Raw genomic sequence first — 13,948 nt, forward strand, 5'->3', positions numbered from 1 at the left:
GTCATCTCCCAGCAACCGGTGAAACCATGCTATCCCGAATTTATTCCCAGTAAATGTACTCTCAAATATTATTACCCCATCGCTTTTCAGTAAAAGGACTTTCGAAAAAGCACTCATGAATGCTAGACACTAAACGCAGAATCTCATGGATCCCCTTCACACCAGTTCCGCCACCCACCCCAGTCGACATCCCTCAGGATCAAGGATGCTACAGTTCTCATCGTATTCTACAACAGATCGAAAACTCCAGCTCATTCTGGTCTCCCTCGCAGCCAAGCCCCATAAACTAGCCAAACTCCTCTGATCATGCAAATATTGTGGAGGAAGGCCTGGAGGAACCATATCCCAATCCCGAGGCGAATGGCTTCCAAAATTAAAACCAGTAATGAGCGCCCCCTTCTCCTGGAAAGCTAACCTCATCATACGCTTCGCAACACGTAGCTGCGTATCCCAATCAAACAAGTGCATGAAATAGCTGGAATTGATCACTTTAACGCGGCCAACCAAGTTATCAAGTTGCGGGGTGTCCTCGAAGAAATCTTGAACTATAAACGTGCACCCTAGCCTGGATCTGTCATCGAACAGCTCGAACCCCAGGTTGATAAATTCTTCTGTCGAGTCCAATCCGATGAGATTTGCTGATGGAGCGCCGTCTTGTACTAAACGTCTAATGTCTTGTCCTAGGCCGCAACCTAGGTCTAGAAAGAGGTTTCCTGCTCGGGTTTGAGCTAGGATTTGCTCGTACAGGAGAGAATGGGATAGGGCGGAATAGAGAAACTCATAGTGTCGGAAACAGGGGTACTTCGAGATGGCCCAGGCTTGATGGGCCTTTTGTCGTCAGCAACTATATTGGCTTTTCTTTGGATATGGATGAAATACGTACAATGTGTTTCACGTGTTTCTCTAATTCTTCGGGATCTAGGTTGGCATATTCTTTTATAAGTTTTCCTCCATCGCCGTTGAGTATATGGGAGAAGTCGATTTCTCGTTCCATGTAGAGAAAGGTTCGGGCTGGTGGGCCATCATTGCTTATTGAGAAAATGGAGGTGTATGATGAGAATATAAACAAGTCTACGTGACGGTAAATACCACGCCTATCCTTTAGGGCCTGGTAAAGAAAGGCCTAACATTGCAGGACTTATAAGAGTAAGATGTAGAGTTTTAGAAAACAGGTTTCCAAAAAATGAGCCACACCTCCAGTGTTTATTATTGGATATGCTCTAGGTTCCAAAGCCCATGATGCGCCAGAAAACAAGTATCGCTCCATGTGACATCCAGTGCCCAACCTGATATCACCTGTATATTATTGCGGCAGAACCTGTCCAGCCGTACGCCTTATCATTCTTCACTTCCCAGGCTGAAACTCCAGAACCAATAGAAACCAATCCTTGACTGATGGGGAGCAGAAAGGCGTACAGAAGTCTTTGCATTATGATGCTAACCACCTGTATATATATGTCCCCGTCATCGGTATGTCCTTGTGCCAGGATGGCCGGAAAGCATCCTGGACTCATGGTATCAAAATTATCATGGTCAATATAACTTGTAGTAATACACCCATGAAGCTCGAAATTGTTCCATGATTGTATGTATTCTTACGTCAATTTGGATAGAAGACAAAGGTATCCAGCATAGCTATCCCAGATCATAACTTAACAACCGAAAAACTCCCCGAAGGTATGATGAGCACATCATCTGTGAAAGGAGGAAAATAGAAACGATCCATGTCTATCCCACGCTTCCGAACAGGACACCACACCGAATAACACCTCGACCGCTATAAATATGCGAACAGATAGAAGGAGCAGCAAGATTAGTACGAAGGCCATCTACAATGATCAACCCTTGTGGACTTTCCAGTTCTTCTTCTTCTCAGCCCGGAACGCAGGAATGGTATGATCTTTACCTTGCTTGCGAGCGATCTCTATTACAAGGAATCGCACGAAATCTGAGAGGGTCCAGTAGCTGCTATGCGCACTCAACATATTCAAGTACTGGATGTTTAAGGGTCCGCCACCACCGGAAAGGTAGTAGTCTATTTGGCCATTGTCATTGAGAAGGAACATACGCTTTTCTGCGATCTCTTCGCGGGTGAAATCGTGGGTTTCAAGCTCGACATTAGAGGGTAGTTTCGAAATGACGGCAGGACGAGATGGTGCTACATTAGCGGCGGCCATCATAGATGGAGCTGAACTCCAGCGAAAAACGCTACCGAATGACTTCCAGAATGATGCTGATGTGCTGGGGATAGAAGTTACTTTAAGTGAGTTGGCTAGGTCGCTGTCGACGGCGGCATTAACACGGTATGCGACTGGGTCAGTCGTGTGCATAATGTTGTAGAGGTTATCCACAGCCAAACATCCATATGTGCCTTCTTCTCCTGCCACACCACGCACTAGATCATCACCTTCACAGCCAGGCTTCTCCCTTCCGCGCCGCGGCAGAAGATTCGCTTTGTTGAGCAGTAAGAAGAATCCAGCTGGACTTCCACAAATGAACAAATCCTTCGTGTCAAACTCGAAGATGTCTCCAGGAATACTGGTCTTGGAGAAATCAATATCGGGTACATGTGTGGGCTGATGGCTGAGTATATCTAATGCCATTGCACTTCCGAGGGAGTGGGCAAGTAAATGCACGCGGCCATTCTGTTGAAAACCAGGGTTGTTCTTACACCATAACCGAAAGATACGGTTGGCTTCTTTGACAACTGCCTGGATCATTTTCGGCTTATGATGCGACATGTAATAAGGAATATCTAACATGACATCACTTATCAAAGACCTAACGGCAGGTATCGTTTCCGGGGTGATGTCATGTAGGGTGAACTTGTTGCTGATTGGATCCTCGACGCCCTGGGAGTCGAAATTGGCGTCCTCTAAGGACAAAGTCGACCGCCAATTGACAGGAAGGATCATGATACCTCCATGACCCTGGCGTACATGTGGCCACACCGGCTCACTGTTCAATTCCATATTTATGTTCCTGCGAAAGGCGTTAATAGCATGTGTGAAATGGAAGCTCTCCATACGTTCCGACAGTTTCTGACCTATGCCATGGATGACAAGTACTAGATCAGTCGGTGCGGGACGCATCTCTTCTATGGCACAAGCATAGCAAATCTGTCTGCCACCACTCGCTGTGGACACAGTGCGGGACTGAGTACTTCGGAGGTAGTTCCTGACATCAACCGGATTAGGCTTGGATGGATGTAGCTGGTCCCATAATCGTCGATTGAAGCCACGAATAACCGGTATGCCAATTTGCCGCCCTTTACGAATTGCACTCAGTGGTCTTCTTCCTCTTGATACCGACGGTAATAAGCTGGGTCGCAGAATCTGCGCATCTCTGCCATCAACATAAATCACACTAGAGTTGATGTATTGCTTCACAGCTTCTGAATGTGCAGCTGGTCCACCAGCAGCGTGGCTCTCATCAAGAGAGGCGATAGCCGGACTAGGGGTTGCAAGTCTCTCAGGTCCGCCCAGAACAGGACTTGGAGTTTCTTGATCACGCATTAGAGTGATTGAACTGAGACGCTTCGTATCATCTTTCGGCCATAACCTGTGTACAATTTTCATTTCGGCGTCTGCACCGTTCTCCACGCAGCTATTGAGCTCATCTTGCCATGTCTCGGACCAGGGTTTCAGATATACGTAGCCATCTTCGAGTTTATTGGCAAGCTCCGTTTCCACAGGCAGCATGGTATTCTTGTAGAACCATGTCGCACGAAGCACGCTTGAGATATCATGTAGAGGACTCCAGTATATAGGTTTCATCTACCAAGTTTAACGCTAGACTTCCGACAAAAGGGACATCAAACACAGAAAACTTACCTTCAAATTAGGTAATTCAACTAGATGGAGCCGCGATACACCTACAGGAATCTTCAACTGAACTTCCTGGTTATCACTAGAATTGTCAGAGCCATCTGAAGTGTGTCCTTGATATACACTTGTCCTCAAGCCCGACGGCTTCTGTGTGGCATGGCTAGATGTAGTGGCTTGGTGGTCAGCTCGATGCACTTGATCTCCATCTTTTGAAGAAGTGGACTCGAGTGAGCGCCCAAATACGCTTTCAGATTGGCTTAGAGGGGCCCTTGCAAATGGCGAGCCACTGATGGTGCCGCCACGAGAGGGGAAGCCACGCCAGCTTGTGCTTTCTACACTCTCAGAAGCTGCACCTTCGCTCTGCTGAGATCCAACAGTCCTGCGTCTGGTGGACTTGCCATTACCTCTCGGGGATGACTCTCTCTTGCGATAGCTAAGAATGCCCGATCTATCGCTTTCACCCATGCCGCGACCTGAACGAGATTTGTCTCCGGAATCCTTGACGCTTGCCTCTGGGCTGCGATATGTCTCATCGCCTAGAACGCTGCCAGGACCACTCGGGTAACTTTTGTGACTCCCAGTCCAGCTCTTATCTCCATGGCTTCCCGATTGCCTCTTGCAACTTGTGTCAAATAGGAACTCCTTCCCAGGTACCGCGATTCCCCCGTTTCGGACGGATGAAGAGTCCGCACGCGAATGTTTTCTCGCCGCTAGTTCAGACTTCGTAGTGCGTAACAAAGATAACCAGGACTCCTCGAGTGCGACATTATCTTTGACCGAGAATGGTTGAGGTGGAGCTCTTTCATTACCAGGCCCTTGGTTGCTGGATGGCGGAGGTAAAGCGGTCAATGGATCATCAATAGGTAATGAGGAGACGTAGAAAAACTGAGGGCGAACTTTCGGTGGCTCGTTTAACGAATGCCAGGAAGAAGGATCAGGATCGTCATTTGCCAGAAGACATGTCGGGCCGTAAGTATGGATCGGGCCCGTCATTGTGGGCACTTCGTGAAATACCGAATACACTTGTTATCAGGTATCTCCGAAGAAAAAAAGGAGCGCGGAATTAAATTTATCGGCATAAAACTAGCATCGCTGAAACACGCAGTGATTAGCGGTCTGTAACGTTGTCTGTCAGCAAGGGAGGATCGGGATAAACGATAGCTTCTGGATAGCTTAGCGTGCGGGCTAGGGAGGATAGACTATAAGAACAGCAGTGACAACGGTGAGGCAAGCATCGCTTGAGGTCCAGATCGCGGTCTTCTTGCAGGTAAGGGTCGACAGGCGTGTATGTTTGGCCAACAGTGTCTTTTTTTGCTCGTGGTCCGCGTCTGAGCCTATGACGTCGTCCCACGTGCCTTGGCTTCCCGCGGGAATTTGTTGGCCCAAAAAATCAGAAACAAAAGACACGTCGTCTGCAGTCTTGGGAGCACTACTCCCAACAGCCCCTGGGTTTGGTGTAGAGTGACCTTGCATTCGAGGAAGAAATATCATTGTTATTTTTTATCAATAAGCGACTACATGACGGTGGCGCTAAGTGAACGACCGAAATCCGATACAATGTGGAGAAAGAAGAGCACCCTCAAGAAGAACAAAGCTGAAAACAAGCTGCAAGGTCAACAAAAGGAAGAAAAACAGGTACAGAACTAAGCAATAATCTGAATTACATGAGTGGCCGTGAAGTCTTTTGGTCTCTAGCTCCACGCTCCACCTAGTAACTAGCACCGGCACCTAAACTTACCTTTGCGTGGGGCCAATGCTTTGACCGGAAACTGGGTTGCTACCACTGTCGGTCGGCATATCACATTTCTTCACCATTAAGGACAGTACTCGCATGTGGAGTTTCTGACAGACAACTAAAGCAGCAATGGGAGCTCCCAGCATGTCGAGGAGCTTATACACATCGTGCATATGCTTGCGGATCACACTGTCAGGGGTACAAAAAGTGCGAATGCTCATTTCCTTAACAATTGCTTTCCAGTTACGGAGGTTGGAGTTGAGAAGAACGGGATTCGTCGAACTCTCTCCATGGAATCTCAAGAACCTTTTGTTTTCCGAGATTAAGCGATGTTGAGTGGCTTGATCAAATTGGAACTCGACGACTGATGGCCTGTTCTTGGATCCCCAGTAGTCATTGATTCTTCTAACCGATTCTCCTGGAAGCCGACCTTCATGATATTGTTCGACGAGAAATGCATTTGCATTGACACAAATCGTGACCTCCAGTTCTGAATACAGCGTCGCTTGTATTGAAGGATTCAGTGAGATAGGAATACTCGGTTGTGGTAGGTCATCTTTCATGCCGCGGGGTTCATGAATGATTGTAAGGGAAGCCTTCGCCATGCCTTCTGTCTAATCTAACATGAGTACACGAAACACGGTCGTTTGGTTGGCAAAGAGACCTACAAATCCATCCACTATCTTTTTTCGCAGATCTTTGAGGCTCTTTGATCTGTGTTTCTCACTCGACAGGTTTCCTAAGTCTGCTGTTCCCCCGAGCCAACCGTTTCTCCCGAAAAGCCTTTTGTGCGAAGACCGTGTCTGGCCAAGCGAGCTGTCGATGTGGTCGAGTTCGGACGACTCACGCTTGCAGATGTTAATGTGTTCCTCCACGGGTGACAAGGGATGCTTGCGAGGATTATCATACTCCAAGATTGCGGCCTGGCTGGCCATGGCCTCTGGGTGTGTGTTGTAGGTTGGTGTATATTCATATCCGTCATGAACAGCCACGCGAAGTCTTTCTGTCGCAGGGACACCAACAGAAAATGGCTGAAAATTACGTACCGGAGATAGCGACGAGATTTCTGGGTAGTAGAGAGATTGATCAGATTCTGACCCGGAACCAATTGACTGTGAAGAGTTTGTTGATGTATCTGAAGGGAGAGTGGTGTCTCCCATCTCGGGTGACATGTTCCAGAAAGATCTATATTCCTCATAGAAAGGATTGAGTTTCGCGACATCCTCATAGGGAAGCATTTGGCTGCAGCAGTCAGTATCTCAAATCGTGTCGGTTGAGGTTTCCAATTGCTTACGCTGGACTAAGCATGATGGGGATTTCCAACGAAGATAATTTCATCGCAATCTGGACAGAATGAAGAGGCTGTTGATGTCTTTCCTGTGGTAAGGAAGAGTATAGAGATGGCATGAAGTTAAAAGCCAAGGTAGAATCCATATCCGAAGTTTGACAAAATAAACCATATTTAATTGATGAGCTTCGGAGATCTGTGCCCGCCAACTATTTGTTATTATTGAAGCCTTCAAAGGCCTTGTATTGTCAGCAAGGACAGGCTAGATTGGGTCTATAGTGGCTACTAGTAGCAATAGAATATCCTATTGTACAATGAGGGAAGTGTTCCTGTACTAATCAATAGTCCTATATTGACAACAATAGCAAGTTTCATGATGGGTGGTGTATTCACAGTCACAATAAGACCATTTTGATTGTGCCTGTGACTGCATAATTGAGTGGCTATTATTATTGTGTTTCAAGCCCCATCTATATACGACCCTTCCTAATACAAACAAGAACACACACCAACACTAGACTTTTATGTTAAGAGTATGCGCAACTACCTTCCCTCGCTCACTCTAACCCTGACTCGCATTCCATACTGCATTGTACAGCGATTCGTGGACAATCATAGCCCATGCTCCAATCCTCGTCAAAGCCTTGTCGCCATGAAAATAAGTAAAGCGTGCTTTGTATTACCTCCGTCATTGAGGTGAAAGGTCCACACTCTCGATAGATATTTTTATTTCTTTTTTTGTGTTGTACGTCCTAGTAGATGATCTAAGAGGAGGTTGCATGCTTGTCACTTGTCCGGTCCGCTCGGCATGCCGTGGGAATTGCCGATTTAGTTTAGAGTACACGGGCACTAGTATTATCATATCACAATCATTTATTGGCCAGAATGATATATTTTCAATTTCTGAGAAGAAAGTCGCCCCAGCCGCAATGGAAGCATCCGAGTTGTTCGTTCTACTTTGACTAGGCTCCATTACTATCCTAGGTAATGTCCATGGCTCAAGGGTTGTTGAAAAAATCTAGAGACAAGCACTGAGACTTTGCTGGCCCCCCGCCAAATGTTGTAGACTTCATTCCCGAAGACCACCGTTCTTGGAATGGATAGCGAAGAGTATTGCTATTTGGCCAATTGGGGACTTCACCTAAGAAACTCGACATACTTGATTCCGGAGTAGCCAAGGGAATCATGACGGTAAAAGTGGGATTCAAAAAAACTACCCTGGATCGTAAACACGGTAGTTTCGAGGTTTTGCAAGTAGGAGTGAGCGTTAGTACTAGTGATCGTCGATTGGATGGTGAAAATCAGGACTAACCTCAGTCATGGGGGAATTAGTATTGTAAGCGAGCCTGTAAAGCATGAACACTCAAATTGGTTCACTGATTAGTGTTACTGATGCATCTGCCTCCCACAATCGCCGTGCCTGTCTCCATGTTCCCCATCCATAGTCCGTACACTGGAGCCCCATCAATTAAATTGAAAGGCAAAAGCATCGGCATGTTCATTCACCAATGACAGGCGGCAGAATCGGCGCAGAAATCCCGGCGATTCTGCCGATGCTGTATGTCACGTGTACATACTCCACATGCCGACTTTCGCTTCCGCAGGGACTCCAGACTCTCGGAACGAACGACGGCACTGACGTTCAAGGTTTCCCCACACGCTCAGTCGTGCTTCCCCCCAATGACATACCGTTATTCCCTATTGCTGACTAGCCCAGGACCCTCCCCTACTGCAATTCATTACCTGATACCCCAACTTAAGCAACCATGTATGGTTTCTCCCGTCGATCCAACCGAAAATGAATGCCGTTGTGGTTCTCCGTGGCAGGCTTCGATACTGCTCACCGGGATCCCTACAACAAGCCCTCATTATTTATAAATGAGCGCTTCACCCTTTGAAATTCACTTCTTCTCCTTGTAACACTTTCACTTCAACTTTAACTATTCATGTTGGTGATGGTTTAACCTGTCCTACATTTCATAACTCTTACCTCATACTGTCATTTGTCGATCCTCATCCCCACAGTCGCGAATACCAAAGCAATCAAAAGCTTAATTTTCGCATTTTGCCGCCGATATGGCTCAAACGCAAGAGAAATACGATATTGTCATCGTGGGCGCAGGCCCTGTTGGTATTCTTTTGTCCCTGTGTATGTCACGATGGGGTTACAAGGTTAAGCACATCGACAACCGGCCAGTTCCCACTGCCACAGGTCGCGCCGATGGTATCCAGCCTCGTTCCACTGAGATTCTCCGTAACCTCGGCCTGAAGCGCCAGATCATGGCCTACAAGCCCGCTAAGGTTTACGATGTCGCATTCTGGGATCCTCTCCCCGGCGAACAAGGTATCCATCGCACTGGCAGTTGGCCTAGTTGCCCACGTTTCATCGACACCAGATATCCTTTCACAACCCTTGTTCACCAGGGAAAGATCGAGCGGGTATTTTTGGACGAGATTGAAAAGGCCGGTACCACAGTCGAGAGACCCTGGACTATTACCGGATTCAAGAATGATGGCTTGGACGAGACATACCCCGTCGAGGTGCAGCTGAAGTGCCTTGACACCAACGTCATCCAAACAGTTCGCTCTAAGTACCTCTTTAGCGGTGAAGGAGCCCGGAGTTTTGTCAGACAGCAGCTTGGTATCCAGATCCATCACAAGGATCCTATCTCTTATGTGTGGGGTGTTATGGACGGTGTTGTGAGGACAAACTTCCCTGATATTGAGGTGAGAAAACGAATGTCCATGACTCAACTGATCAAACACTGACGAATTTTGCGTATAAAACAGACCAAGTGCACAATCCACTCCGACGCTGGTTCGATCATGGTGATTCCCCGTGAGGACAACATGGTCCGTCTGTATGTCCAGATTGCTTCATCCTCGGACCCCGACTTCAACCCAAGAAAGACGGCGACTGCGGAGGAAGTCCAAGAGGTTGCGAAGAAGATTCTGAAGCCATACTGGGTTGAATGGGATCGCGTAGAGTGGTACTCTGTCTACCCTATTGGGCAGGGTATCTCCGAGAAATATACCCTGGACGAACGAGTCTTCATGGGCGGTGATGCCTGCCACACCCACAGCGTATGTCAAGCCAATTTCTAACAATACGTTTCTTCTTCGAGCTAACTCTCCTTTAGCCCAAGGCCGGCCAGGGTATGAACACTGCATTCCACGACGCTTTGAACATGGCTTGGAAGCTCCATGCTGTCGAATCTGGACTCGCCGATCGCTCCATTTTGAGCACTTACGAGACTGAGCGCAAGGACATTGCAGAGACTTTGTTGAACTTTGATGCGAAATACGCTTCGCTGTTCTCCAAGCGTCGTCCCACTGCTGGAGAGGTTGGCTCTGCTAGCCATGCCACCGTTGCGTCTGGCGGTGAAGAGGAGGATGAGTTTGTTAAGACCTTCAAATCATCATGCGAATTTACCAGCGGTTACGGTGTTGCCTACAAGCCCAACATCTTTAACTGGGATTCTAGCCACCCGGCCAAGTCGTCTCTGTTCGAAGTTCCCGGCGTGAGACTGGCCGCCGGACGCGCTTTCACGCCGTCGACAGTTACTCGACTGGCAGATGCCAACTTTGTGCATTTGGAGCAAGAGGTGCCAGCCAATGGTGCATTCCGTATCTTTATCTTCGCAGGTAAACAGGAGAAGACAAAGAAGGCCATCACAGACCTTGCGGCAAACCTGGAAAAGGAGCGCTCGTTCCTGTCGGTCTACCGCAGACCCGATATTGCTGATGTTTCATTCTTTGAGCGTCACCAGCCTCACTCCAAGCTCTTCACCCTCTGCCTGGTGTACGCTGCGCAGAAGAACCAGGTTGACATGGAGGCTGTGCCCCAGATTCTCCGCGATTACCACCACCACATCTATGCGGACGACATCCCCGACGTGAGAGTCCCTAATGCCAAGTTCGCCGCACACGAGAAGCTTGGCTTTGACCCCGAGAAGGGAGGTGTGGTTGTCTGCCGCCCAGACAGCCATGTTGCCTGTACCGTGCAGTTGGTCGAAGGCAGCGGCACCGCGGATGCCCTGAACGCCTACTTTAACGCTTTCTCAACCAAGCCGTTGGGCCAGGACCAACAGCAAAGCCGTCTTTGATTCACGATGAACCTGTCTATTCTGTAGCCTTTTGATGTACATAGCACCTTGTTTTTTCTTTCTGTCATATTGGCTGGGTCTAGCCTGAGCACTTATGTATGACCCGCATTCTTGGCGTTCGTTGTATATATACCTGCAATAGAAGAATTCCCTTTAGAACATTAACTCAAGTTTTGACCATAATTCAGATAATGCTCTGTATTGTTAGTTGTGTAACAAGAACTGTCATTGTTATGGGTGCACGTTCCTGGTGGTGTGTGCGCGGAAGACGCTCACCGTGACTACATAATTATTTCTCTTTGCGGAAGTCATTCCCCGCACAGATTAATTATCAAGATCTTCATCAACAGCACTCGCAGTTGCAAACTGTACCAACAGCCAGACAACAAGATGCTTTCTCTAGTCCTTTCAGCTGAACTCACAGGGTAAGTGTGTTCTAATCGTGGTTTCAAATTTATGAATAACTCCACTTTTTGATTCTACTCAGTCTGTATTCAATATTTGCATAGCTTCCCCGCATCTCACCATATATAATACAATCATGGCTGTAGCTCACCTTAGTATAGAGTCACCGACCTTCGCCCTCAAGATACTCCTGAGGATCCCTACTACTACACTTTCAAGGTGCAATGCACGTCCTGTCGGGAGACACACCCAAACTGGGTCAGCTTCAACCGTTTTGTAAGTCATGTCTGGCGAATCTCCTGTCCTCGGCCGTTGGAACAATTCCTGAAAATCACTTTGACTCAAGCTAAGTACAAATCATACAGGAGCAACATGAAATCCCTGGAAGCCGCGGAGAGGCGAACTTTGTCTGGAAATGCAAGCTTTGCCAAGTCAGTTCGATCATTCCCCACACGCCTCGCCCTGCCTGCAGCTAACAAGTGTGACCAGAAAACCCATTCCGCTTCTATTGTCGCAGGTCCCAATGTGTACGAAGCGGACGAGAAGCGCAAGGGCCGGAAAGTGATCGACATTGACTGCCGCGGTCTTGAATTTACCGATTTTAAAGCTGATGTGAGTTGCGCCTTCTCATTGCAAGCGATTGGATGTGATTCTAATAGGCTACTAGGGCGAATGGCAGGCGAAGGGCACCGAGTCTTCCACTCCCTTTACGGCCATCGACCTGTCTGAGGGCGAGTGGTATGACTATGATGAGAAAGCTGGAGATGAAGTCGCCATTAAGGAAATCACCTGGGAGGTGGGAAGAGGTTGAGAGGTCTCATTTTACTGGAAATACCGCACCATTGATGACGGCATGGTCTACAATAGCATTCTAACTTCTCTAATTATCTTTTCTGTTGAAATTGCCTGTTGATTGTGGCTAGAAATATCTAGTAATATCTTCATGCTATCCCTTCTGCAGTGTGATATCTTCGGGCAACATGAGGAAAATTACTTAACGAAAGATGTCAGCCGTAAGCGTCATGAATAAGGAGCCAGGAAAGATCTATGAATGGCAATATTGAGGAGTGCAATTTTTACTTGAATGTATTTAAGCTTCCTGTTTATGGATAAAGGCGGTGACAAGGAGCATATTGTTATTGGCTGCTTCAAGACCGGCAATACTGCATTTTCGCTGGCAAGGAACCTTCAATCCGCATCCGCCTGTCGAGAGTTGGCGACCGCGATAATCCTTTAACTAGCTCAACACGCGACCAGCACAAACAGCACTTCGACGCTGGACCAAGTTTTTGATTCAGCTGGTTGATTACCCTCTCGTCGAATCGACGCGATATCGTCAAACGGGTTACGCTCTCTTCAGAACCGTTCAGTCGCGGACCCCGACCAGACAAGCATAACCATGAGTGTCAGTATCTAGTACTTGCTCTTTTACGATTCAAGTCCAACATGGCTTGCCAGCACAGGGACTTTGAACTTATGCTGACTTCGTTTGTAGTTCCAACCAGTCAACCCCCGCCCTTTCTTGCAAACTAGGTACGCGTTACTATTATCCCATCGCACTCTTTCGGTCGCATTGAGCTTTTCTTCCGCCTAACCCAGACGCCGCGAGTATTGCCTATCTAACAGATGATATATAGGGTCGGTACGGAGATGGTCATTCGTCTTAAGTGGGGCCAGACCGAGTACAAGGGCAAGCTGGAGAGCATCGACTCATACATGAACGTGCTGTTGCGGGACACGGAAGAGTTCATTGATGGAAAGAACACAGGAACTCTTGGACTTGTGCTTATTAGGTATGTTTACTTATTGGTCTGGCATGGTTGAAGCCTGGCGGATGGGTGGTTCTCCGCTTGGGGGCCGATTCTGCTTTGGTTTCAAAATTCACAATGGTAAAGAAGCTTTCGCTGACCTCCGGCTTCACACAGGTGTAACAACATTCTCTGGATGGGATCGGCAGACAACGTCGAAATGACGGATCTGGGGCTGCGGTAGAGAAAGGTTCGACCAGACGTCGTTCACGAAACACCATGCGAGGGCGAAATGCATATACCAGCTTGTGTCTCCTTGGGAAAGATACGTCGGTGAGGATATGGATGAAGGAGAATTGTTAAATGAGCTTTGAGAACTGGCCATCACAGGCTCTGTCTATCTTCTTGTTTCTGGCACGAGGCGTTTTCAATGATGGCTTCTAAATACAATTTTTTTGGGTGACATGGCAATTCAATCTGCAAACGGTGAAGAGCCTTGAATTTGCGATCTAAGGAACAAAAAAGTCCTCTTTATCGCTGGCGCTCAATCATCAAATAATGGCAATGTCGTGCTGTTTGCGAAGCATGCGATAATAAAATGTTTTAATGTGTTGAAGTATATAACCACCTAGACCAACCAAGTTAAAGGAGCAGTGGAAATCAACCCAAAGTTTTTGTGGGATACATTGACTGTATCGAGACAATAAGTAATTCTGCTCATGGGCAGTGCTATCGTGATTTTGCCGGACGAATAATATTACCCCACCTTATAGAAGTCCCCATGGCTTATTGTCCGTCCTTCTGCCAAACAACATCTGACGGAAGTGATACCAACACCC

The 13,948-nt window shown here is 47.5% G+C and overlaps 3 protein-coding genes across 3 annotated transcripts; 1 reads left to right on the forward strand and 2 right to left on the reverse strand.

Moving 5' to 3' along the window:
- Positions 1-57: 57 nt before the first annotated feature.
- On the reverse strand, positions 58-1,416 carry F9C07_1498596 (uncharacterized protein). The gene is made up of 2 exons (XM_041292607.2): positions 884-1,416; positions 58-828 (listed from the first exon to the last, which is right to left on the reverse strand). The coding sequence occupies exons 1-2, from the start codon at positions 992-994 to the stop codon at positions 157-159; spliced, it is 783 nt and encodes a 260-aa protein (XP_041145749.1). The 5' UTR covers positions 995-1,416; the 3' UTR covers positions 58-156.
- A 422-nt stretch (positions 1,417-1,838) lies between these two features.
- Positions 1,839-6,870, reverse strand: F9C07_2202573 (DDHD domain-containing protein; the record flags this gene model as incomplete). The annotated part of the gene is made up of 5 exons (XM_041292609.2): positions 1,839-3,776; positions 3,834-3,909; positions 5,566-6,176; positions 6,231-6,804; positions 6,857-6,870. 5 exons carry the CDS (start codon positions 6,868-6,870, stop codon positions 1,839-1,841), a joined length of 3,213 nt encoding a protein of 1,070 aa, XP_041145751.2.
- A 2,056-nt stretch (positions 6,871-8,926) lies between these two features.
- On the forward strand, positions 8,927-13,353 carry F9C07_2106039 (FAD binding domain-containing protein; the record flags this gene model as incomplete). The annotated part of the gene is made up of 11 exons (XM_041292591.2): positions 8,927-9,577; positions 9,641-9,934; positions 9,991-10,948; positions 11,177-11,381; positions 11,523-11,973; positions 12,029-12,157; positions 12,323-12,374; positions 12,732-12,766; positions 12,857-12,894; positions 12,999-13,154; positions 13,287-13,353. The coding sequence occupies 11 exons, from the start codon at positions 8,927-8,929 to the stop codon at positions 13,351-13,353; spliced, it is 3,036 nt and encodes a 1,011-aa protein (XP_041145754.2).
- Positions 13,354-13,948: the final 595 nt, after the last annotated feature.

Source organism: Aspergillus flavus, chromosome 4, assembly GCF_009017415.1.
Source record: "Aspergillus flavus chromosome 4, complete sequence".
Taxonomy (NCBI): Eukaryota; Fungi; Ascomycota; class Eurotiomycetes; order Eurotiales; family Aspergillaceae; genus Aspergillus; species Aspergillus flavus.